This window comes from Bufo bufo, chromosome 4 (genome assembly GCF_905171765.1).
Source record: "Bufo bufo chromosome 4, aBufBuf1.1, whole genome shotgun sequence".
Lineage (NCBI taxonomy): Eukaryota > Metazoa > Chordata > Amphibia > Anura > Bufonidae > Bufo > Bufo bufo.
The window spans coordinates 574,238,568-574,262,981 of NC_053392.1; the positions used below are offsets into that span (position 1 = coordinate 574,238,568).

Sequence of the window (24,414 nt, forward strand, 5' to 3'; positions counted from 1 at the left end):
AGCGGAGGCTTTCCAGCGCTCTGTGTCTGAGGCCATTAGGGCCGCTATGGGCTCTGTCACTCACTCCCTCACCAAGTCTATATCAGATGCCCTCTCTACTCACCCTGGTGTCTCCAGTGACACGGCACAGCCCGATTTAACAGTACCTCACGCCTCCAGAACACAGTTGATTGGTGAGTCTAATGCCACCCCAGAGAGCGCGACCTCGCGCAAAAGAGCCTTATCCCGCCAGGCAGAACGGGCGAGGAAATGGAAGTGCGCTAGAGCACAGACTGATTTAGAGATCGACTCTGAGATCGACTCTGACGAGGAGGTTAGATGTGAGGATCTTGACTACCCCGATGAAGGTCTGTCTGATTCTACCCCTGCCGATCCTACTCCGGCACCTACCCCGGCGCCTCCTGGCGTTTCGTCTGCTGATGTCTTCCAGGGACCTTCTGGGGTTTTGACGGATCCCCTAGGGGACCCCCTTTTCGATCCCGACAGTCTCCACCACCCCAGATCCGCAGAATGGCTCCCGCTTGATCACGTTGCTCAATACCTAGCAGCGCGTGTTCGTTGCCCTCTGACCAAGGAGGCTCGCAACAAGCTCAAAGCCGAATGCCCTAGACCCATTGTTGCTAATAAGGTCTGTGACACCCCATCCGTGGACCCCAAAATGGTCCAGTTTTTGGCAAAGTCTGGGTGGAACCCTAGAAGGGGGCTGGAGTCGGCCCTTAAGGCGACCCAGGACAAGCTCCTGGACCTTTTCGGCCCGTTGACAAAGATCTTTGAGTTGGCGGAAATCGCCAGAGAGACAGATACACCCGTTGATCCGGAGCATCTCCGAGGTTGGGTCCAAAGGGCCATATGTATAGCAGGAAATGTGAATACTTCCCTGTCAATAGAACGACGGAAAGCTATTTTGTTCAAGATTGAACCAAAACTGGTCAATTTAGCTCTCACTGAGGCCGGAGGAGAGGCACAGGGACTGCTCTTTGGAGAGTCCTTCATTAAGGACATGGGCAAGTTCGTGGGTGCCTTCACCGCCCTGGATAAGGCACAATCATCCATGAGGAGAGTGTTCCAGGGCCGTTTTTCCGCTAGGGCCGGCAATTACAGGGGCCGTTCTGCCGGCCGTTCGTCATTCCACGCCCGGGGTTCGGGCAGAGGCTCCTACGGTCAAAGATCCTTCTCTCAGCGATACTCATCCCAGGACACCAGGCAATCGCAGGGTTTCTTCCCATCCCGTGGTGCTCCCAGCCGCAGACCCTTCAGAGGTGGTTCCGGATTTCGTCGTCCCCTCGGTAAGTGTTCATCGTCCTCCTTTTTCTCCAATTTATGTAGGGGGCAGACTCCAACATTTTTCCCAGGCCTGGGAGACAATTACGTCAGACAGTTGGGTGCTATCCACTATTCGGGGATTTCAAATAGAACTAGTGCAGTCTCCGGTTCATATTCCTTTTCCTCCTCCCATCCCATCCGCAGGTCCCGCATCTCAGGCCATAGACAAAGAATTGACAGATCTTTTTCACAAAAGGGCCATCGAATTGGTCACGTCCCCTTCAGAGGGCCTGCTCAGCAGCATCTTCCTCGTGCGGAAGAAAGGGGGACAGATGCGCCCCGTAATAAATCTCAAGCCCTAAACAGATTTGTGCGCTACAGGCACTTCAAGATGGAGGGTATTCACCTCCTCAGAGATCTTCTTCTGTCAGGCGATTGGATGGTGAAACTGGATTTGAAAGACGCTTACCTCACCGTTCCGGTTGCTGTCCCTCCAGGGACCTTCTCCGTTTTCTGTGGAGGGGACAGGTATGGCGTTTCTCTTGCCTGCCCTTCGGTCTGTCGTCGGCCCCTTGGTGCTTCACCAAGCTCATGCGTCCGGTGGTGGCTTGGCTCCGCGGTCGCGGGATCCGGTTGATTATTTACCTAGACGACTTACTTCTTCTGGCGCAAGACCCTTCCGTCCTTCTCTCGCAATTACAGGTTGCGATGGACCTTCTGTCTCGACTGGGTTTCCTCATCAACCACGAGAAGTCGTCTTTGACACCCTCCAGGATTGTGGAATTCCTCGGCTTCTCGGTGGATTCCGTCTCGGAGACTCTCAGCCTTCCGCTGTCGAAGATCCGGTCCATCCGCAAGGAGCTGCGCAAGACGCTGGTGACCCCTCGGATTACTCTCCGCCATTTAGCTCGGATCATAGGGCTTCTCTCCTCCTCGATTCAAGCAGTTTTTCCGGCCCCCCTCCACTACCGAGCTCTTCAACGCCTGAAGCATGCGCACCTTCAGACCGGCGCCTCTTACGGGGATACGATCTCGCTGGATTCGGAGACTCGGGACGAGTTGGAGTGGTGGATCTCGAACCTTCAGGCTTGGAATGGGAAAGCCATTTGCGGACCGCGTCCGGACCTCACCATAGACTCGGACGCCAGTCTGCTAGGGTGGGGGGCCCACTGCGACGGAGTCTCTACAGGAGGACGTTGGTCTCGGGAGGAAGCTTCGCTCCATATCAACGCCCTGGAACTGTTGGCCGGCTCGTTTGCCATCCGCAGCTTTGCCAAGGACATCGCCAGTGCCTGCATTCGCCTTCGCATGGACAATGTGTCTGCTGTCCGTTATGTAAACTTCATGGGAGGTACCCGTTCCAGCATGTTGTCTCATTTGGCCAAGGAGTTTTGGTCTTTCTGTCTCAATCAGGAGATTACGGTGGTGGCGGAATATCTACCTGGTCTACAGAACATTCAGGCGGACTGGAACTCTCGACACCTCAAGGATTACAGCGATTGGAAGTTAGATGGGACGGTGTTCTCCGACATCTCGTCCATCTGGGGTCCATTCTATATCGACCTGTTTGCCTCTCGGTTGAATGCTCAGTTACCGCGTTTTTTCAGTTGGCGACCGGATCCAGACGCAGAGGCGGTGGACGCATTCCTACAAGACTGGCGCGGATCACTCCTCTATGCATTCCCACCGTTCGCGATGCTGCCTCGGGTTTTGGCTCAGGTGCGGCGTCAACAGGCGGAATTGGTGCTGATTGTCCCGTTTTGGACTTCCCAGTCGTGGTTTCCCCACCTGCTGGATCTACTCATCCTACCACCGTTTCTTCTTCCGGACTTCCCAGAACTTCTTCTAGACTCCGGAGGCGCGCGACACCCGCTCCTGGTGGGGGGATCTCTCCGTTTGCTGGCCTGCAGAATATCGGGCACCCCAGCCAGGGCGAGGATCTTTCGGACGCAGCTCGAAGACTCCTGGATCAGTCGTGGGCTCCGGGCACCAGAAGGGCCTATAGAGCAGCCTGGGGATCATGGACTGGTTGGTGCGTGGCTCGGAGTCTGGATCCCTTTTCAGCACCTGTCTCGGACATCCTAGAATTTTTGACGTCCTTATTTGAGGAGGGTAAGGCGTATCGTACTCTCAATCTCTTCCGATCGGCCATTTCATCCTTTCACCAGGGGTTCGACGGACGTCCTGCGGGTCAACATCCCCTAGTATGCCGCCTCCTCAAGGGATCTCGGATGTCTCGGCCTCCTCGTCCGCGTTTTTCCTCTACCTGGGACGTTTCCTTGGTTTTGGACCTTTTCTCTACATGGCCATCTAATTCTCAGCTTTCTCTGCGCCAGCTTTCGGCCAAGTTGGTTACCCTCTTTTGCCTAATCTCTTGCAAGAGAGTTTCGGACGTCAGGGCTTTGGATTTTGATGCACGATCTTTTTCTCCGGAGGGAGTCACTTTCAATATCTCCCGCCGAACCAAAACGCATATTCGTTCTGTCTCTTACCCCAGTTTTCCTGATATCCCGAACCTGTGCCCGGTTGCTTGTCTCCAGGAGTATGAGGCTAGGACTTCCACGCTTAGACCTCCTGGAAGCCTGCAGCTATTTCTCTCTTATCGCCGTCCGTTTGCCCCGGTTTCCACTCCTACTCTGGCGCGTTGGGTTAAGTGGAGTATGTCTTTAGCGGGTGTGGACACCTCTGTGTTCACGGCCCACTCTACTAGGAGTGCTGCCTCCACTTCCATGCTGGTCTCTGGAGCTCGTTTGGAGGATATCATGAGGATTGCGGATTGGTCGCGGGCTTCGACTTTTAAAGAATTCTACTTTCGCCCTTCTCTACATGCCTTCTCTTCGGTTGTGTTACAGCTTTAAACTTGCAATATGAGCCTCCGTGTCTTGAAATAAAATTGTGGGATTTTACTAGTTTATGACGTAAAGTCATGATTTTATGAAAGACACGGAGGCGAGTATTGCCCGCCCTTTAATTCCCCTCCCTTGGGTTATTGCTTGCTGGAATGTGATGTTCTTTACTCATGATGATCTGTATTATTGTGGAATTTTGATGGTTCTTCGTGCTTGCACGTGTCAGGCGGATGGAACATTTTCCTTTCATGCATTTTCATTCTTTTCGCAGGTTGACTTTCCTGAGGTGGTTCTCGCTGGTTCCAGTGGACTGGCGGTTTCCTGTTACAGTTCTGCAGTTGCAGTTTCGAGGAGTTCCCCTCTTGACAGAGGTTCCGGATGATGGCTCTCCTGCTCTCCGGTTTCTGAGTGTTTCCCGTCAATTGCACACTCCCTCGAACGTTGTGACATCTGTGGCATTGTGCTGTGTGATCAAACTGGACATTTCAGAGTGGGCTTTTATTGTGGGCAGTCTAAGGCACACTTGTGCAATATTCATGCTGTCTAATCAGCACCTTGATATGCCACACCTGTGAGGTGGGATGGATTATCTCAGCAAAGGAGAAGGGCTCACTAACACAGATTTAGACAGATTTGTGAACAATATTTGAGAGTAGAAAATGTTTCAGATCTTTGAGTTCAGCTCATGCAAAATGGGAGCAAAACCGAAAGTGTTGCATTTATATTTTTGTTCAGTGTACATTGCTTAGTTATTGCTAACCATGGAGTTATACAACGCATTACAGGACAGTCTTTCAGATGAATGACTGATCATGATCATGTCCATACACTCTAAAAGGGTTGTTTTTGAAACACTCCATTTGAGCTACATTAAAAGTTAAGTCACTTTGTAAATATATTACATTACATATTTGCACTGATCCAGGTGTACAGTAGTGATGAGCGGCATAGGCAATATTCTAATATTGCGAATATTCACCATAAATTCGCAAATTCTAGAGCTCGTGGTCTCCAGTCATAATTTTCTTGATTGTGAAAATCGGCAATGTAATATATTCGTGATAAAAATTTGCGATTAGAATATTAGAGATCAACACTATTCGTGAATACGAATATATACCACTATATTCTAAATATTCGCGAATTCTCAAAGTGGCGATATTCGCGATTATAATTCGCAATTCGAATATTCACGCTCAACACTAGTGTACAGCTTGTGTTATTTTCCAGAGCTGCCATCACAATTCTGCAGGTAGAGCCAGCAACATATCCTATTTGACCTGCTTGAGGTGTATATTGTAGTAATTATTTTCTCTACTGGAAGTGCTTAATGGGTTAAAGGAATTGCACAACTTTTTTTTTTAAATGGCAAAGTACAGAAACTTGTAAAAATTAGAGGAAAAAAAACATTAATTTAAAGATCCCTGGACTCCAACAACCCCTCTCAGGTCCCAACCACTCCAGTCCCCTCTGTCCTGCAGAGACCAAGTGTTGTACATGCAGTGTCCCCGAGGATCACTGCATAGGGTTAATTTAATGCTACTGAGATTAATGTTTTGTTAAAACACTTATTTTCCTATGCAATATGCATTCTTGATTATTGACAGCACATGGTTAAGTCTGGCAGTCTTGTATTAGTTGCTAGGGGATGGGCTGAACCCACCTCCTTGTGAGTAGTTCAGAGGTCTCATCCTGGTGAAGGATGTACCACTGAGAGCTCGACAAAACTAGGCCTGAACCAGGGAAGCTCTATCCCTGAGACTGTCCTGCCAGCAAAGCTACTAAACATAGAGAGAACACTCCTGAAAGGATGGGACTAGATTCTATTGATGGTTGAGAGTTGCAGGGTCATGCTTTGGGCAGACAGTAAGGTACCACTTGTATATGGTCGTGCTTTGGGCAAACAGTAAGGTACCGCTCGTCTATGGCACTAAGCCTTTTCTGCACATGGAAAGATTTAACCAATTGGTCTGAACAAGTGATTTTGCACCTGCACCCCTCAAACTGCGCATTGCAGATGGAGTTGATGAGAACTGTGTAGCAAACCTGCCAGCATTTGGGAGGACTGAGAAACATTTTTATATAGAGAGACCTAGGGAGTACTAGCACCATCATTGTTGCTGCCTGGTCATTGACTCCACCCCCATACATCCTCTGGCCCACTACTCCTACTCTCCTGCCTAGCACTTTGACAGCCATTCACCATCAAGGGCACTCAAACTAACACCAGACAGGAGCCCCACAAGGTCCAGAGTGTGCCCTAAGGAAACAAAAGGGTGCGCCCTGCAACCACAGCAAGGCTCCAGGGAGTGCTGGAGTGAGGACAGCCACTGTGAATCACCACTGCTCCTATTAGTGCCACAACTACCACTCCCATCCTCTCCACCTCTCCCCATGGGTCACTGCATACCTCGTTCACGTGACCACTGCCGCCAATCATTGTCCTCAGCAGTCACATGTGCATGAGTGCCTCATGACCACTGAGACCACTGATTGGCTGCAGGAGTGATGAATGTGAGATCACTGTGGGGCCACCAGGGACAGGAGATGCTGGAGTGACAGGACCTCTAAAGGATTAGTAATGTTTTTGGCTTTGTTTAATCCAGGCATCTGCTCTTTGCCAATTTAAAAAATAAACTAAAACCTTAGATGACCTATTTAAGATTTGTAATTTTGCTAATATCTATATGGATGACATTAGGGGTCATTTGTGTTAATGGTATTTAACTATTAAAATTCAATTTCCTCTGGGTTTTACCCATAGCTCTTTATTTAGAGTAATTAGAAAGACATATTATGTATGCAGGATGTGCATGCTGGTGACAGGACGTACAGCACAAGGAGTCAATCATCAGCCTAGAGAAGAAATACTTTATCTGATATATATACGGTTTGGCAATCAGACGTCATCATAAGTATAGGACTATTAGCTTGATGGTCCTTACAAGAGCTTACTGTCAGAAACGTGTTGGGACAAGGATACCCTGAAGCCATTATGTTCCCCTTCTTAGAATTAACCAGCTCAGCTCTTAATTGATATATGAAGTACAGAAGAGCACTGACTGTAGCAGTATTATTTAAGGTTTATAGTAAGGTCTGGTACTTTGTCTTGTGATTCTTCTTGTCTGCATCATATATTACAAATGAATACAGTATCTCCTCAAGACTGTGTGATTGATCTGATATATCATTACCATTTTGTATTATTGGCATAATGAGTTAAAGGGCTTCGATGAAGGTCTGACCTCTGGGACCTCCACCATTGTCGAGGGCAAGGGATTCCATGTTTATGTTATTGGCTTTAGAACAGGGCGACCATGCGTTTTCTCTCTTCATGTGACAACCCCTTTAATACATAGATGGAATAGGACACTTTTTGGCGAGAAATGGAGAAAAACATGAGTAAATGTCTTCTGTGTTTTCACCTCCAGCATGAGCAAGAAGAAATTGTGAAGACACCACTGAGAACCCTGAATAAATCAGAGAAGAATCAGCAGTCAATCAATCAATACAATTTGATGTTGTCTTACCCTATTTGTTACATCCGTAAATGTGTTTTAAGAGATTTGGATGGATCTTGGAGAACTTCAGTGTTGTGCAGTTTACTTAATAAAATTAAATTATACACCTGAGCTGAATTACATAATTGCATTTGAAAAGCATTTATTTCTTTTTTTTGTTGTCATGATGTCACACTTCAGTGTGGGAGTGAAACACTACACCGAGCATAGGAAGGAAGGGGGAAACAGGGAATCAGGCCTGAGAACTAGGGAAGGAAGATGGACACCTCCTAGTGAAAACCCTAACCAAAATCCTGACTGATAACCAGTATGAACAGACCCCACAGGTAGGTGAGTTCATACGCAGGAATACCTAGAGTCCTATCTAGCCCTATAGGACCCTGGTATTAATGGCAGGGACAAGACTATCTGTTCCTCCAAAAGAAAGGACGAACAGGATTCTACTTCAGGCCTAATACAAATAATAGGGAAATGCAATATACAGAACCTAAACAAAATACATAAGGGAAAGGGGAGACTTAACTTCAAAGAGGCTATGGAAGCACCAGGAACTCAGCCGAGATCCAACCACAAACAATCCACCGGCACAGAAGCTATAAACCGCACAGCATAATAGGAGAAGCAACTATAAATAAGGAAGGTTAAATGACCACATAAGCAACACCTGGAGGCAAGGGGTGTGGCCATTACCAGAAACAACACAGACACCTATTGATCCACAAGGAAAACCTGTCAGATCAAACCACTTGTTGCCAGTCTCTGGGATCTCCTGCCGCTCACTGTCGCCAGGACATCCGTATGTCTTGGTACATCCGTGAAACATGAGTAAGGCGTTGTAGGCCCCTTTGGCCCTGGGCTCTCAGACATGGCCAATAGTTTGCTCATTGTACTAATACTTCCTCCATTAACTGTCCTATCCGTATCACTGTTAATGTTCACACTTCGGTATTGTGACTTGAGGTCTGGGATGATCATGGCCATCATGTAAACGTTGAGACCGATAATAGCCCAGGTGACGAGACATCACCAGTAAACATGGAAAAATATTCCCTGAGTTTCTTTTCTGAAAGCAATTTTCCTGAAAAGAATGGAGAATGTTGATCTCTAGTTAAAAGGATTGTGCTTAAATAGCGGATAAATGTCTGATTGGTTGAGGTTTGACCTCCTGGACCCACAGTGATCATGAGAATTGGTATCCTGTGTGTAAAATTAGATAGATGGTAAGGCAGCATGCCTACTAGACTAGACTGCCACTTCATTCATACACTCGTGATCGGTGAGTGTCCTAAAGTTTGGCTGCCTTCTCATCAGATACTTATCCCTCTATCTCCTCTTTACAGTAAGCTAACCAGAAGTTGCTATAAAAGCAACTGAAAGTTTTGTGGGGTCAATTGATTTTTACCCCATGGGGCAAAAAAACTTGTACAACTTGTTCTTCCCCTGGAAGAAATATTATGGTCTGAGAAAGAACTTGATGGACATTTTACCTATGCCATACTCCAAATATGCACGTATATGGATCAGTATATACAGAGTAGAAACTTGATGCTCCAAGGCCCCAATGCAAAATATTAAACCTGGCTTTCACTGGCCCATTTATAATATAGGCAAATCCATAGTCTGTCGTTTATGATAGATCAGTCTTGGCTGTAGGACATAACATCTAGGTTAACATTTTAGGTAATTAAGAAGGTTCACCTATTAAAACCTTTAATCAAAACCAACGCTCTTCCTTAACATATAATGCACCATTTTTATGCATCCCCACAATATATTTGCAGATTTCACACCTCCATGTTGGAAGCAGAGCATCACAAATTCCCCTTTTATAAGACGTCCAGATGATGTCACAGGCCGGTTTTCTTGATTGTATCATGTAATGGCGATTTACTGCCCAGTCTTGTGAATGCTGCGGATGTGAAACAACTTGGACCCCACATTTTAGACCTAATGAAAGCCGGCCTTTCTTAGCATAATAACAGCCAAATGTATCCATGCAGTTCACTAAGCTTTTGGCAGCGTGAAATAAATGCCATTTATTCACAGCTGGCAGGCCTCTGTGGCAAGCTATGTATATGTAAAATTGCAAGGCTATTTAGAACTTCCCCAGCAATAAGATATTGAAGTTCTTCTCAAAATCACTTTTGCTTTATAGAAAAACTTCCCAACAAGCATTAAAAAGCACACAATAATTCTTCAGCTCCTGCAGTGTGAGAGTGCTTGTATACAGTATAAAGTACTTCATAAGAAGAAGAAGAGTTGTGAAATTGCAGTAGCCCAGAACAAGGTCACTGCAAAGCGTAAATTGTTGTAATTTTATGTTGCTAAGTGAAATGTTGCGATGTACTGTAATTATACACCTAAAAGCACTGTATGGACAGTTTATGGTTAACACCTTGGCTCCTCCCTTAGGTTGCCAGGAGATGGACCTGAGTCCGCCCTGCTGGTTTGTGAGTAGAGAGTGTATCTGTGCTACAGTTAGGGCCTACTTGTGCATCTCTCCCGTGTAGAAAATTGGACCAGCCCATTCCTACCAAGAGGGATGGTAAGTCCCATTCCTGTCGCCACACACTACCAACCATACCCCATCTGCTGGTGAACAAAGTGTATGGCATGTCATTACATTGCCTTTATTTTACAAACCCCTGCAGTTACATTACAATAGTAGTACCCCCAGGTCTGGGGGTACTACACATGTACCCTTAGGGTACTGTCACGATCAGTGGGGGGGGGGGGGGGGAACTCCACACTGAACACAGGAGGGAAGGGGAACAGTAACTGGGCCTGGAAACTAGGGAAGAAACAGGTCACCTCCTAGACAACCCTAATCCGGGCCCTGACTACCTATCAATATGAATAGACCTTGAAGGTAGGAATATTCATAAACAGTATACCTAGGCCCTGATTTCCCTATAAGGCCCTGTATAGGACCAGAGACAACCCATTCCTCCCCAGATGGACGAATGAAAGTCTCTGTCTCAGGCCGAGATACAACAACAGGGAATATAACAAATACAAACAAACGCGACACTTAACTTCTGTAGAGATGGAAGAACAGGAACACCAGAGAGGATCTCACACCAGCTCAGCCAAACCCAAATGAAGCTATCAACCGCATAGTCAGAAGGGTGGGGTAAGACTATAAAGGGTAGAAGTGATGACCACTGAGCAACAGCTGAGAAAAGGGAAGTGGTTATTAACCCTATCAAAACTGAATCAAGAGAAATCACGGAGGCTGTTAGATTCCTCCACGCTCAGCCAGTCTCCTTGATTTCCTGACACCAGTCACCTGAGGGATCGTGACAGGTACTGGCACAAGTGGAGGGTCCATTACAAAATATGTACCTAGTCATTCAGATTTTGGTACATAAGTGATGTGGTCTTGCCTCAGGTTTCACCTTCTGTATTTCAAATATCAATTGACATTTTGTAAAGTGCAGCTTTAATTTAATTTGCTGCTACTGTAAACGCTATGGCATGCAATGCCACATGTGGCCATAGCCTTTATAGATAGGTACTGTGTTTCTTTTTGCCGTGATAGGCATCCCTTTAAATTGACCGAATGTGGAAATAATGTTAGATTTTTGGACCATAATGCGAGTAGCTTGCTCTTTTAGCCCTCGTGGCGATAGCTTAAATCTGCACAATCAGCTACTCAGTTCACTTCCACAGGAAGACTTGTTGGCTGGTTTGGCTACACACAAATATTTGCATGTACTTATATCTCCAGCACAAATGTGCCAAGTGATATGAGAATAAGGTGGCAGACGTGTCACACCCTTTAAGCAAAGAAAAGTCACATGACCAGAAACTCAAAAACTGTGATAAGGACTATTTGGATTGCAATGGATGCCTATGGACATTTCTCAGGCTATTACGTCAGCTTGTTGTCCCAGCTGCAGAGTCAGAGTACAAGACCCAGCCTGTTCTACCCATACATATTTTATATAGAGATAGTGTCAAAGCGCAGAATAGTCATTGTACGTGATGTTGTACGTGACCTGTGTCATTTAAGCAGTCAATGGATTATTGCTTGTTTCTTTTTTATCACTGAAAAGTACATTTTTAATCTTTTAACTCAAGGTGGCAAAACAGCAGATAGGAAGGAATGCAAGGATAGCTGGCATACGGTTATCTCTTTGATGGAGGGGTGATTATTCTATATTTGCACATTGTGTATTGTAAGATATAGAAAATAGCTATTTTTCATAAAATCCTTGCATAATGGTGAAGCCCGTATCAGCGCATAGTGGATGTCTGAGCGTGCCCTGAGCCCCTAGGCTAGGCCTAGTGTTGAAACGGGGTGTTGGAACCTCACATACATACCGGTATATTCATTTATTTCTCATTGCTTATAGACCAGCAGGATATTCCACAGAGAAAGTCGTCAACCAGTCCCTCCTCTAACGGGTCTCACAATCTAATTTCCCAAACTCAGATGCATACACGCTAGGATCATATTCATTGAAAGCCAATTAGTCAATATATGTGTGGGAGGAAATCTTAGGAAGTACACGTGAACACAGGGGGGAGAGGGGGGCATGCAAATTCTATCCAAACTCAGGAGCCCAGAACTGCAAGGCATCAGGGTTAGCTACTGAGCCCAGGGCCATCTTTAAGGCAGGGCAAAAGGGGCAGCTGCCCCAGGCCCAGTTGCTCCTGGGGGCCCCAAGGCAGCTGCCTCTTGAGCCCCGCTGGACACAGCCCACAAATTATTTTTTGTCCCATAAGATGCATTTTTTCCCCCAAAAGTGGGGGGAAAATGCCCCTGCATCTTATGGGGTGAATACTAATCAGCGCTTCCATTATGGAAGCGCTAATTAGTACCAGAGAACCGGGAAGCGGTGAAAGCTCTGTACTCACCGCTTCTTGGTCCTCGGCTGTCGGCTGTGCAGTGGCTGCGCACAGAATGACCTCAAGCTGTGCGCAGCATTCACAGATGACAGCTGAGGACCAGGAAGAAGAGAGAGAGCGCTGGTGGTGAGGACTCGGGAGCGGCGGCGTCCAGCAGCAGGATAGGTAAGTTGTTTATTTATTTTATTTGCGCTGATGGCTGGGGCCTGATATATGAGGCTGGGGGCTGATACATGAGGCTGGGGGGCTGATACATGAGGCTGGAGTCTGATACATGAGGCTGGAGTCTGATACATGAGGCTGGCGGGTTGATACATGAGGCTGGGGGGCTGATACATGAGGCTGGGGGGCTGATATATGAGGCTGGGGGCTGATACATGAGGCTGGGGGGCTGATACATGAGGCTGGGGCTGATACATGAGGATGGGGGGCTGATACATGAGGCTGGAGGCTGATACATGAGGTTGGAGGGCTGATACATGAGGCTAGGGGGGTGATACATGAGGCTGGGGGGCTGATATATGAGGCTGGGGGGCTGATATATGAGGCTGGGGGGCTGATACATGAGGCTGGGGGTCTGATACATGAGGCTGGGTGGCTGATACATGAGGCTGGGGGATGATACATGAGGCTGGGGACCTGATACATGAGGCTGGGGGGCTGATACATGAGGCTGGGGGATGATGCATGAGGCTGGGGGGCTGATACATGAGGCTGTGGGGATGATACATGAGGCTGGGGGGCTGATACATGAGGCTGGGGGGCTGATACATGAGGCTGGGCGGATGATACATGAGGCTGGGGGGCTGATATATGAGGCTGGGGGGCTGATATATGGCATTGGGGGGTTGATATATGGCATTGGGAGGCTGATATGAGGTCTGATTGAGGGTCTGATTACCATTGGGGGTCTGATTGGTGGTTGGACCTGAGGTGTAGTGGAAAATATTTTTTTCTTATTGTCCTTCTCTAAAACCTAGGTGTGTCTTATGGGCCGGTGCGTCTTATACGGTGAAAAATACGGTACTTGCTCAGCTCCCAACCTCCCCTGACCTTTGCGTACTCCGCGCGTCGTGACGTCACGCAGAGGCGAGGTGAGCCGAGCCTTGGTCTCCTTCCTGAACTGCAGAGCGCTGCCCACTTCCAGCCCTGAGCCCTGCTGCCCAGAGCACTGATTCTGAGCCTGCTGGAGTCTTCAGAACTGTATTTACAGTAATTCACTGTAAGCTATATTATATATATATTACTTTTTTTTGTGTGTGTTGTGGTGGAGGGCGTGATTGCATGCTAGGGTGTGGGAAGGCGGGATCCAGGGGGCCCAAGTAAATTCTTACCCAGGGTCCAATCAATATTAAAGACGGCCCTGACTGAGCCAATATCACCTACTCATTATGCTACTACTATCTCCAACTCAAAAAATATTTTTAACTGTCATTCCTCCTCACACACCATGCACTGCTGGACGACTGCAACACTCGCCGTTGAGTCCTACCAATAAACAGACTAGAACCTCTCCTATCTGTCCTACATTAACTCATTTCCTCCACTGCAAAAACATGTTCCTGCATGAAATCATCCAAAGCAAATGAGATAAGGAAAAATTTTATTAATTTGCATCCTCACAGGGTCAAAACATAAAAGCTCTGCAGCCCAAGATGGGCTCAAGAGTGAACCAACTGGTCAGAATGTCCAAACTGAACAGTCTATGAATATACTCGGACCATGGGTGTAGGAACCCCCCAAAAATCTGGGGGGGGACAGCATTTTTGCTCGCCGGGTATATTCTTATTCAGTAAACTGCGAGTTGTTTATATCGTTAAATTTTAAGTGTGTGAAAAATCTCACAACAAAAAATATGCAAAAGGAACAGTTCTTTGTTTATCAGGTCACAGAAATTAACCAAACGTTTGGCATATATTTCAGTTATTCCGGGTACTTTCTCTGGCGATCCCCCCCCCCCGCCAAATCAATAATCTCCCCTTATATATAATTTACTTACAGTTCTGAAGACTCAGGGGTGCTGGCTAGCTTGGCCTCAGGGGTGCTGGCTGGCTTGGCCTCAGGGGTGCTGGCTGGCTTGGCCAGGCAGAAGGAGTGTGGGAGACTGTGGGAGACTTTTTCTCCAAGCTGCTCCGGATCAGTGCTCTGGGCAGCTGGGCTCCGGGCTGGAAGTGGGCACAATAAGAAAAAAATATTTTTCATTACACCTCAGGTCAGACCACAAATCAGACCCCCAATGTTAATCAGACCTCAGCTAACAGCCCCAATAAGATCCCCAATGTTAATAAGACCTCAGATCACACCTCAGCTCAGACCCCAATATGAATGACCCCCAATCAGACCTCAGATAAGAGCCCCATGCCTCATAGCAGCCCCCAGTGCCTCTCCAGCAGCCCCCAGTGCCTCTCATCAGCCCCCCCAGCGCCTCTCATCAGCCAGTAATAACAGCCCCCCCAATCATGTGCCACTAATAACAGCCCCCCCCAATCATGTGCCAATAATAACAGCCCCCCCAATCATGTGCCAGTAATAACAGGACGCCCCCATTATGTGCCAGTAATAACAGGGCCCCCCCCAATCATGTGCCAGTAATAACAGGGCCCCCCCAATCATGTGCCAGTAATAACAGCCCCCGCCCCCAAATCATGTGCCAGTAATAACAGGGCCCCCCCCATTATGTGCCAGTAATAACAGGCCCCCCCCATTATGTGCCAGTAATAACAGGCCCCCCCCATTATGTGCCAGTAATAACAGGGCCCCGCCCCCCCCAATCATGTTCCAGTAAAGCTAAGTATTGTATATATTTTTCAAAAAATTAACACTTATACTTACCTCTTTGGAGCGATGCGATGCAGGCCTCTTCCGGCCTGTGTCCCGCGCTGTACGGCTCGCGCCGCCTGACGTCATCACGCCGCCTACGCCGGCCTCTGATAGGCTGCCGGCACTAGGCTGGCAGCCTATCAGAGGAACAGGAAAGGGACACACCTCTCCCCTGCTCCTCCGCACAGCCTTCTGTTTGTATCGCTGTCCTGAGACGGCGATACAAACAGATCACTATGGAGATGAGCACTTCCACAATGGAAGCGCTCATCTCAGTGCCCCGCCGCCGCCGCACACATTGCCCCACTGCGCTGCCGCTGGGGGGGATTTCACCATACCTGTCCCCCCCCGCATTATTTCCTGGGGGGATCCATCCCCCCCGCTTCCTACGCCCCTGACTCGGACTGAGGATGAGCTGGCAGGGTAAGGCTACTTTCACACTAGCGTTTTTGCTGGATCCGGCAGGGTTCAGCAAAAACGCTTCCGTTACTGATAATACAACCGTCTGCATCCGTTATGAACGGATCTGGCTGTATTATCTTTAAGATACCCAAGACGGATCTGTCAGGATGGAACTCCATTGAAAGTCAATTGAGGACGGATCCGTTACCTATTGTGTCAGATTGTGTCAGAGAAAACGGATCCGTCCCCATTGACTTGCATTATGGGTCATGACGGATCCGTCTTGCTCCGCATCCCAGGATGGAAAACAAACCACAGCATGCTGCAAACCGCTCTCTGGTATGAGAACGGAACGGAATGCATTTTCAGTTACCTTGTAGATTGTAAGCCCTCACGGGCAGGGCCCTCTCTCCTTCTGTACCAGTCTGTAAGCCATGGAATGAATGGCGTTTTAACAATAATAATAAATAATAATAATAATTCCTAGCTGGGCAGTTAAAGGGGTTGTCCGGGATTGGTGACATTTGCTTAAGTGCACTGTAGTCACCTTAATTGTACATACATGCCTGCATTACCTTTATTTTCCTTTTCTCATGCCCCATTTTCTAATCTCCAAATTCTGAGCCGGAATCGCGGTTTCTCTACAAGTTAGTGACGTATCGGGCCCCTTTGTGGAGAGCGAAGCCTCTTCTTCTGCTTCGCAAGGAGCCCGGTGACGTCACTGGCACCCACAGACATTAGAGGTTTGTAGGAGGTAACATCAGAGATTTGTAACGCCCCTCTGGTCCGGTGACGTCACCGGGCATTGCGCATCTTTATATATGAAGATAGAGAGGAGGGATATGCGGACAGGAGGCGGAATAACAATGAGGGAGGAGGATGCACAGAGGAGCGGAGACTGATCTGACTGACGCCGCGATGCAGTGCCTCAGGAAGTTACCGAAGATATACACAAACATGTTAATATTTAGTGGGGGGGCCGTAGGAGCACTGGAGAAGTGCTAAAAATACAGGAACACAACAGGGGGACCTTGAATGAGCTAGACATGGTAAGATATCATGTTTGATCGTGGACAACTCCTTTAAATTCTGAGGCCAAGGCTGAGGGTTTTATGGTATGCTCCAGTCACCCAGCAGCTTGGACACATGCCCCATCAGGACACCCCTAGCCACACCTGTACATGTGAGTATTGTCTCCACATAGTTGACTGTAGAGTAGTGATTTTAACATATGGGCGAATATTTGGGTGAATTTTCGCCATATATTCGAGAATTCGTGATCTCCAGGTATCATTTTCTTGATTGCAAAAATTTGCGAAAAAATTTGCATAAAGTGGTATTTAAAAAAAAAAAAAGAATATTCGCGATTACGAATATATGTTGCGATATTCTAAATATTCGCGAATTCTCGAAGTGCCGATATTCGCGATTAAAATTCGCAATTCGAATATTCGTGATCAACACTAATAGCGATCAGGGTAATAAAACAGCTGACTGCACAATGTGTGACGGGCCGAGACCTATGATAAAAATTGACTATACTGCATAAAAGCCCGAATCAATGCCTCGATTAATGCAGATATTCTCTGCAGAATACGGAATCATACCGGGCTCATGAAAAGCCGCCGGTGTTCATCTGAAATGTTAATAATTCCATGAAATAGTTTTTTTATAAAATCCTAGAAACATAGACTATGACAAGGCCCTCTCTGCCAGACCTGGTGAATAACCGTCCACTTGTATATATATTTTTTTTAATGAGGGAAAAGCAAACGGAGTTTGGAAAGCTGTCAATGGGCACTTTCTAATTGAAGCTAATACAAAATCTACAGCAGTTTTTCTCCGAATTGAACACACAGTTTTAGAAGGACATCAGATACCCTGTTATCCAATGACAAAATGAAATGACAGGTATAGCAGCTCGAATGATTAGCCCTCCAGGCTGTACTGTGGGGGTCACCGCCAGATCATTGCTGTTGAGACTGTACCCATTGCTAAAACAACAGGCAGCCATTTAACTTGCAGAAATATCTAGAAACCTTGCTTTACCTGGGGACTACAGACATTGATGGATGGCTGCATTTAGAGTCCGTGTTATAGCAGATTTGCACACACAATAGACACCATTTATTATAATTATTTGTAGCTTTCAGAAGGCTGTCATTTCTGACAAATAAATGCTGACCTTGTATTGCTTTGCATTTCAAGAGTGGAAAAACAAGAAGTTGCTAAAACCCATAGCCGTGACTTGAAACTCCTGGGTCCTAATGTCAAAACAAGCCCCCCATTTACCATACATAATAGTATGGTCTTCTTATGTGACAGAGACGATTATGGGCCCTCTAAAGCTGGCAATATACAGTACATTAGATACATTTTGGTTGAACTGGATGATATTGGCAGGATCGGCAACCATCTAATGTGTATGGTGTCCTCCTGATTCTCCCCAGATCACAGATGTTGGGGGAGGTGTAGAGGGAAGGGTGATATTTATATATATGCGAAAAAGGCCAAGGCAGCACTCAAATATCCGGGAAAAAAAGGGTATTTTATTCACCCATGTGGTAACAGCAACGTTTCAGCTCATATATACAGTTGCAAGAAAAAGTATGTGAACCCTTTGGAATGATATGGATTTCTGCACAAGTTGCTCATAAAATGTGATCTGATCTTCATCTAAGTCACAACAATAGACAATCAGTCTGCTTAAACTAATAACACACAAATAATTAAATGTTACCATGTTTTTATTGAACACACCATGTAAACATTCACAGTGCAGGTGGAAAAAGTATGTGAACCCTTGGATTTAATAACTGGTTGAACCTCCTTTGGCAGCAATAACTTCAGCCAAACGTTTCCTGTAGTTGCAGATCAGACGTGCACAACGGTCAGGAGTAATTCTTGACCATTCCTCTTTACAGAACTGTTTCAGTTCAGCAATATTCTTGGGATGTCTGGTGTGAATCGCTTTCTTGAGGTCATGCCACAGCATCTCAATCGGGTTGAGGTCAGGACTCTGACTGGGCCACTCCAGAAGGTGTATTTTAAGCCATTCTGTTGTTGATTTACTTCTATGCTTTGGGTCGTTGTCCTGTTGCAACACCCATCTTCTGTTGAGCTTCAGCTGGTGGACAGATGGCCTTAAAGGGTTTCTGTCACCCCACAAAACTCATATATTTTTTTTTGGATAGTTAGATTCCTCATAGCGCGATATAGGAGAATATAATAGTCTTACTTACTTTCATGCGGCCGATTCTTTATAAAACGAAGTTTTATAATATGTAAATGAGGGCGTCTACTTGCTGGTAGCCGCAGCAGAAAACCGCCCCCTCGCCGTGTTGATTGACAGGGCCAGCCGTGATCTCCTCCTCCGGCCGGCCCTGTCAGTATTTCAAAAATCGCGCGCCTCTGGTCATTCGGCGCAGGCGCTCTGAGATAAGGAGGCTCGTCTCCTCAGCACTCCCTCAGTGTGCCTGCGCCGATGACGTCTTCTCTTTCGGTGATGTCATCGGCGCAGGCGCACTGAGGGAGTGCTGAGGAGACGAGCCTCCTCATCTCAGAGCGCCTGCGCCGAATGACCAGAGGCGCGCGATTTTTGAATTACTGACAGGGCCGGCCGGAGGAGGAGATCACGGCTGGCCCTGTCAATCAACACGGCGAGGGGGCGGTTTTCTGCTGCGGCTACCAGCAAGTAGACACTCTACTTGCTGGTAGAGCCCTCATTTACATATTATAAAACTTCGTTTTATAAAGAATCTGCCCCATGAAAGTAAGTAAGACTATTATATTCTCCTATATCGCGCTATGAGGAATCTAACTATCCAAAAAAAAAATAATGAGTTTTGTGGGGTGACAGAAACCCTTTAAGTTCTCCTGCAAAATGTCTTGATAAACTTGGGAATTCATTTTTCCTTCGATGATAGCAATCCGTCCAGGCCCTGACGCAGCAAAGCAGCCCCAAACCATGATGCCCCCATCACCATACTTCACAGTTGGGATGAGGTTTTGATGTTGGTGTGCTGTGCCTCTTTTTCTCCACACATAGTGTTGTGTGTTTCTTCCAAACAACTCAACTTTGGTTTCATCTGTCCACAGAATATTTTGCCAGTACTGCTGTGGAACATCCAGGTGCTCTTGTGCAAACTGTAAACGTGCAGCAATGGTTTTTTTGGACAGCAGTGGCTTTCTCTGTGGTATCCTCCCATGAAATCCATTCTTGTTTAGTGTTTTACATATTGTAGATTCGCTAACAGGGATGTTAGCATATGCCAGAGACTTTTGTAAGTCTTTAGATGACACTCTAGGATTCTTCTTCACCTCATTGACTGTGCTCTTGCAGTCATCTTTACAGGACGTCCACTCCTAGGGAGAGTAGCAGCAGTGTTGAACTTTCTCCATTTATAGACCATTTGTCTTACCGTGGACTGATGAACAACAAGGCTTTTGGAGATACTTTTATAACACTTTCCAGCTTTATGCAAGTGAACAATTCTTAATCGTAGGTCTTCTGAGAGCTCTTTTGTGCGAGGCATCATTCACATCAGGCAATGCTTCTTGTAAAAAGCAAACCCAGAACTGGTTTGTATTTTTTTTATAGGGCAGGGCAGCTGTAACCAACACCTCCAATCTCATCTCATTGATTGGACTCCAGTTGGCTGACACCTCACTCCAATTAGCTCTTGGAGATGTCATTAGTCTAAGGGTTCACATACTTTTTCCACCTGCACTGTAAATGTTTACATGGTGTGTTCAATAAAAACATGGTAACATTTAATTCTTTGTGTGTTATTAGTTTAAGCAGACTGTGATTATCTATTGTTGTGACTTAGATGAAGATCAGATCACATTTTATGACCAATTTGTGCAGAAATCCATATAAGTCCAAAGGGTTCACATACTTTTTCTTGCAACTGTATATATATTGTAACATACATATATGTATTGGCCTTGAATGGCCAGTGGGGCTCATTGTATATGGGTATTTGCTGCCCATTTATGCCCCAGGTTTATCTCATGTATGGTTGTATTCAAAATAATAGCAGTGTGTTTAAAAAAGTGAATAAAGCTCAAAATCCTTCTAATAGCTTTTATTTCCATACACACAAATGCATTGGGAACACTACACATTCTATTCCAAATCAAAACATAAAGAAAAATATTTAAAATTTGTGTTGTTCCTCTAAAAAAATTGAAGAAAAGTGAATATTAGGCTGTTCAAAAAAATAGCAGTGTTTGTATTCTTCTTTACAAACTCAAACATTCACTATATAAACTGAAAAAATGTTTGAAGATTTTGCTTTCTTTTGAATCACTTTACTAATATTTAGTTGTATAACCGCTGTTTCTGAGAACTGCTGTACATCTGTGTTGCATGGAGTCAACCAACTTCTGGCCCCTGTGAACAGGTATTCCAGCCCAGGATGATTGGACTACATTCCACAGTTCTTCTCTATTTCTTGGTTTTGCCTCAGAAACTGCATTTTTTATGTCACCCCACAAGTTACCTATTGGATTAAGATCCAGGGATTGGGCTGACCACTCCATAACGTCAATCCTGAAATTAAGATGCTGCACGTTTACTGGTGTGTTTGGGGTCGTTCCTCTTCAGCAGAAGGCAGCATGACCTCTTCAAGTATTCTGATGTATTCAAACTGATCCATGATCCCTGGTATGCGATAAATAGGCCCAACACCGTAGTATGAGAAACATCCCCATATCATGATGCTTGCACCACCATGCTTCACTGTCTTCACAGTGTACTGGGGCTTGAATTCAGTGTTTGGGGGTCGTCTGACAAACTGTCTCCGGCCACTAGACCCAAAAAGAACAATCTTACTTTCATCAGTCCACAAAATGTTGCGCCATTTCTCTTTAGGCCAGTCAATGTGCTCTTTGGCAAATTGTAACCTCTTCAGCACGTCTTTTTTTCAACAGTGGGACTTTGCGGGGGCTTCTTCCAGATAGCTTGGCTTCACATAGGTGTCTTCTAATTGTAACAGTGCTCACAGGTAACTTTAGACCTTCTTTGATCTTCCTGGAGCTGATTGTTGGCTGAGTCCTTGCCATTTTGGCTATTCTTCTATCCATTCGAACGGTAGTTTTTCGCTTTCTTCCACGTCTTTCAGGTTTTGGTTGCCATTTTAAAGCATTTGAGATAATTTATGCTGAGCAGCCTATCATTTTCTGCACTTCTTTATATGTTTTCCCCTCTCCAATCAACTTTTTAATCAAGCTACGCTGTTCTTCTGAACAATGTCTGGAACTACCCATTTTCCTCAGAATTTCAGAGAGAAATGCACTGTAACCAGCATGTAGAACATTTGCTGCCTTCTTTCCTTAAATAAGGGCAATGATTGCCACCTGTTTTTCAAAGAATGAATGACCTCACTCATTGAACTCCACACTGCTATTATTTTGAACATGCCCCTTTCAATAAGTGATTGAATTACAGAGAATCAGCAGCATGCATGTCATGACTGTTGGGTCTGTTGGATTTCTATTACTCTACTATACCTGCTAGTAAATTATTTGGTTAGTGATATCTGACTGCTATTATTTTGAACACAACTGTATATGTGTATATATATATGTATATAGATATGCCCCATGTATCTATATCGATATATATATACTTATGTTATGCAGCCAATATGCTGTCCCCCAGCACGGGTACCCCCCCAAGCTGATTAATCCTCCTGCAGGTGCATACCAGCGCCTGTAGGGGGGAGGTGCTGATAACTGCACAATTATGTCCAGTTTCAGTCACTTCAAAGGACAGAGGATCAATAGATCTTCTGCCCTTTGATGACACCTCCAGCAGAGCAGTACACTACAAAGGCAGGAGAACAAAGGGCTCCCCTGCCATTATTGGCCACGTACCTCCAGCGGCGTAATTAACACGCCGGAGATATGTGGTTGCTTCACAGGCAGGAGATTCAAATAATCCCCCGCCTGGAAGCGCGCGTCAGGATGCGCGGGCTGGTGCGGTGACACATAAAAATTAAGTTTGTGTCCGCGCCGAAGGTGCTTTAAGTAGAGGTTAGTTCACACACAACCCTTTTTCCAGAGCACTTTTCCTCAGTCTCTGGTTTCAGCCCCCTCGATCTCTGAACCAACCGGCAGTTGAAACAGTTGTTATCCCTTCAAAAGGAAAAAAACATAGTGCACACCCGCAAGTAAAAGGATTCTCTGTGTTTTATTATACTTACAAAGTCTGTTCTTTTAACATCGCACATAAAAAAAATTGTATTCCTGCCTGCCCGACCCGGGTTTCGCTATCTGCTTCGTCTGGGGTGTCACACATCATGAAAATAGCTCCTGAGGTCACCTGCATCTCCTAAAGATTTTGAAACATGATGGACTATCAAAAAATGGTATGTAATATCTTGCATGATAGATGTCAACTGATCAATTTTCCAAAAGGGTGATTGGTGATGTTGGATTTTTGATTGGCTGAAACTACTATACATTTGGCAAGCTACGTGGTAGCCAATTGTTATCTAATGTATTTTGGAAGAAACTGTAATGCACATACCAATTATCATGTGTAACACCTACCATTAGTGTTAAATCTGGGCCAATAAAGAGAGTCCCACAAGTTAATTTCTAATGTAATTATTGCTTGTTTAGGCTTGTCCATAGAAGCTCAGAAGAATCATAACTCTGTTTGGTAGTTACCAGATGATTTTAGATGTACATAGACCTAGAACAAAGCCAGGCAACATTAGACTAGGGAGGATCGGGACCATATGTACTTACTATTTCATGTACACTAAGAAGATTTTTGGCAACACATATGAAAAGGCAAACTGTCCCACAGAATAACCTACTGCTACAATAGTAACTACACTGCCATAGGTCAGAAAATACCAAATTGTATACCTGATGGTTCACTGCTACAGGGCTAATGTCACTGTTAAAGAGTTAAAACCAGGGTTCACTTGTAAAGTTGTTAAAATGTTTACTAAGATGCCCACTATGCACTTTCAGTATTATTATTATACTATATATTAGTATTATTTACTATGCACTCTGTATTCCAAAAGGCTGTATATAGGTAGGAAATAGCTAACTACCAGTCCTTAGTAATAGTTGCCAGGTGGTGGGCTGGCTCCACTTTCCTCTGGCTAGAGAGTTCCAAGTCAGTCAGCCAAGAGTGAAGACGTGTATGTCAGACAAGCTGAAGCAGGAGAAAATAATTCTTCTCCAGGGAGACAACATCTATGTGAGTGAAAAGAAAAGCAACTTTGCTAAGAACCAACCTCTGAGGGAAAGACAAAGACAGTAAAGGTAATGCACACATGTGGCTGTAGACTTTACTGCATGTGATTTGGGTTATTTATTGCTTCTGGCACCTCCCACACTACTGAGACAGACTGGCCATAAGAAATTGCACATCTTTGGTCAGTCTAGTAAGTATCTGTGGAAACATACTCAGATGGGACCATCATAGTAAAGGTTGTTTGGACGGCACTCCTTAACAATGATCCGGTGCTCAGCGGTAGCGTCAATCAGTGTATAATAAAATAGAACCGCGGCACTCGAGTTAGGTAATTAGTTATTTATTTATCCATCCAGAAAATAAGGCTAAGGCCAACGTTTCGGTCTCATCCCGAGACCTTGTTCACGGCCTGGAAAAAAGAAACGTCTGGTGTGGAGGATGGCTTGGGATGAGACCGAAACGTTGGCCTTAGCCTTATTTT

The 24,414-nt window shown here is 45.7% G+C and overlaps 1 protein-coding gene across 1 annotated transcript; it reads left to right on the top strand.

Annotated features, from left to right (window-relative positions):
• The first annotated feature begins 370 nt into the window (after positions 1–370).
• Positions 371–4,496, top strand: LOC120999452. The gene is made up of 2 exons (XM_040430341.1): positions 371–1,286; positions 4,384–4,496. The coding sequence occupies exons 1-2, from the start codon at positions 659–661 to the stop codon at positions 4,386–4,388; spliced, it is 633 nt and encodes a 210-aa protein (XP_040286275.1). The 5' UTR covers positions 371–658; the 3' UTR covers positions 4,389–4,496.
• Positions 4,497–24,414: the final 19,918 nt, after the last annotated feature.

What these genes read in the sequence shown, in the direction of transcription:
- LOC120999452 (XM_040430341.1), top strand. Translation starts at nt 659, where the DNA reads ATGGTCCAGTTTTTGGCAAAGTCTGGGTGGAACCCTAGAAGGGGGCTG.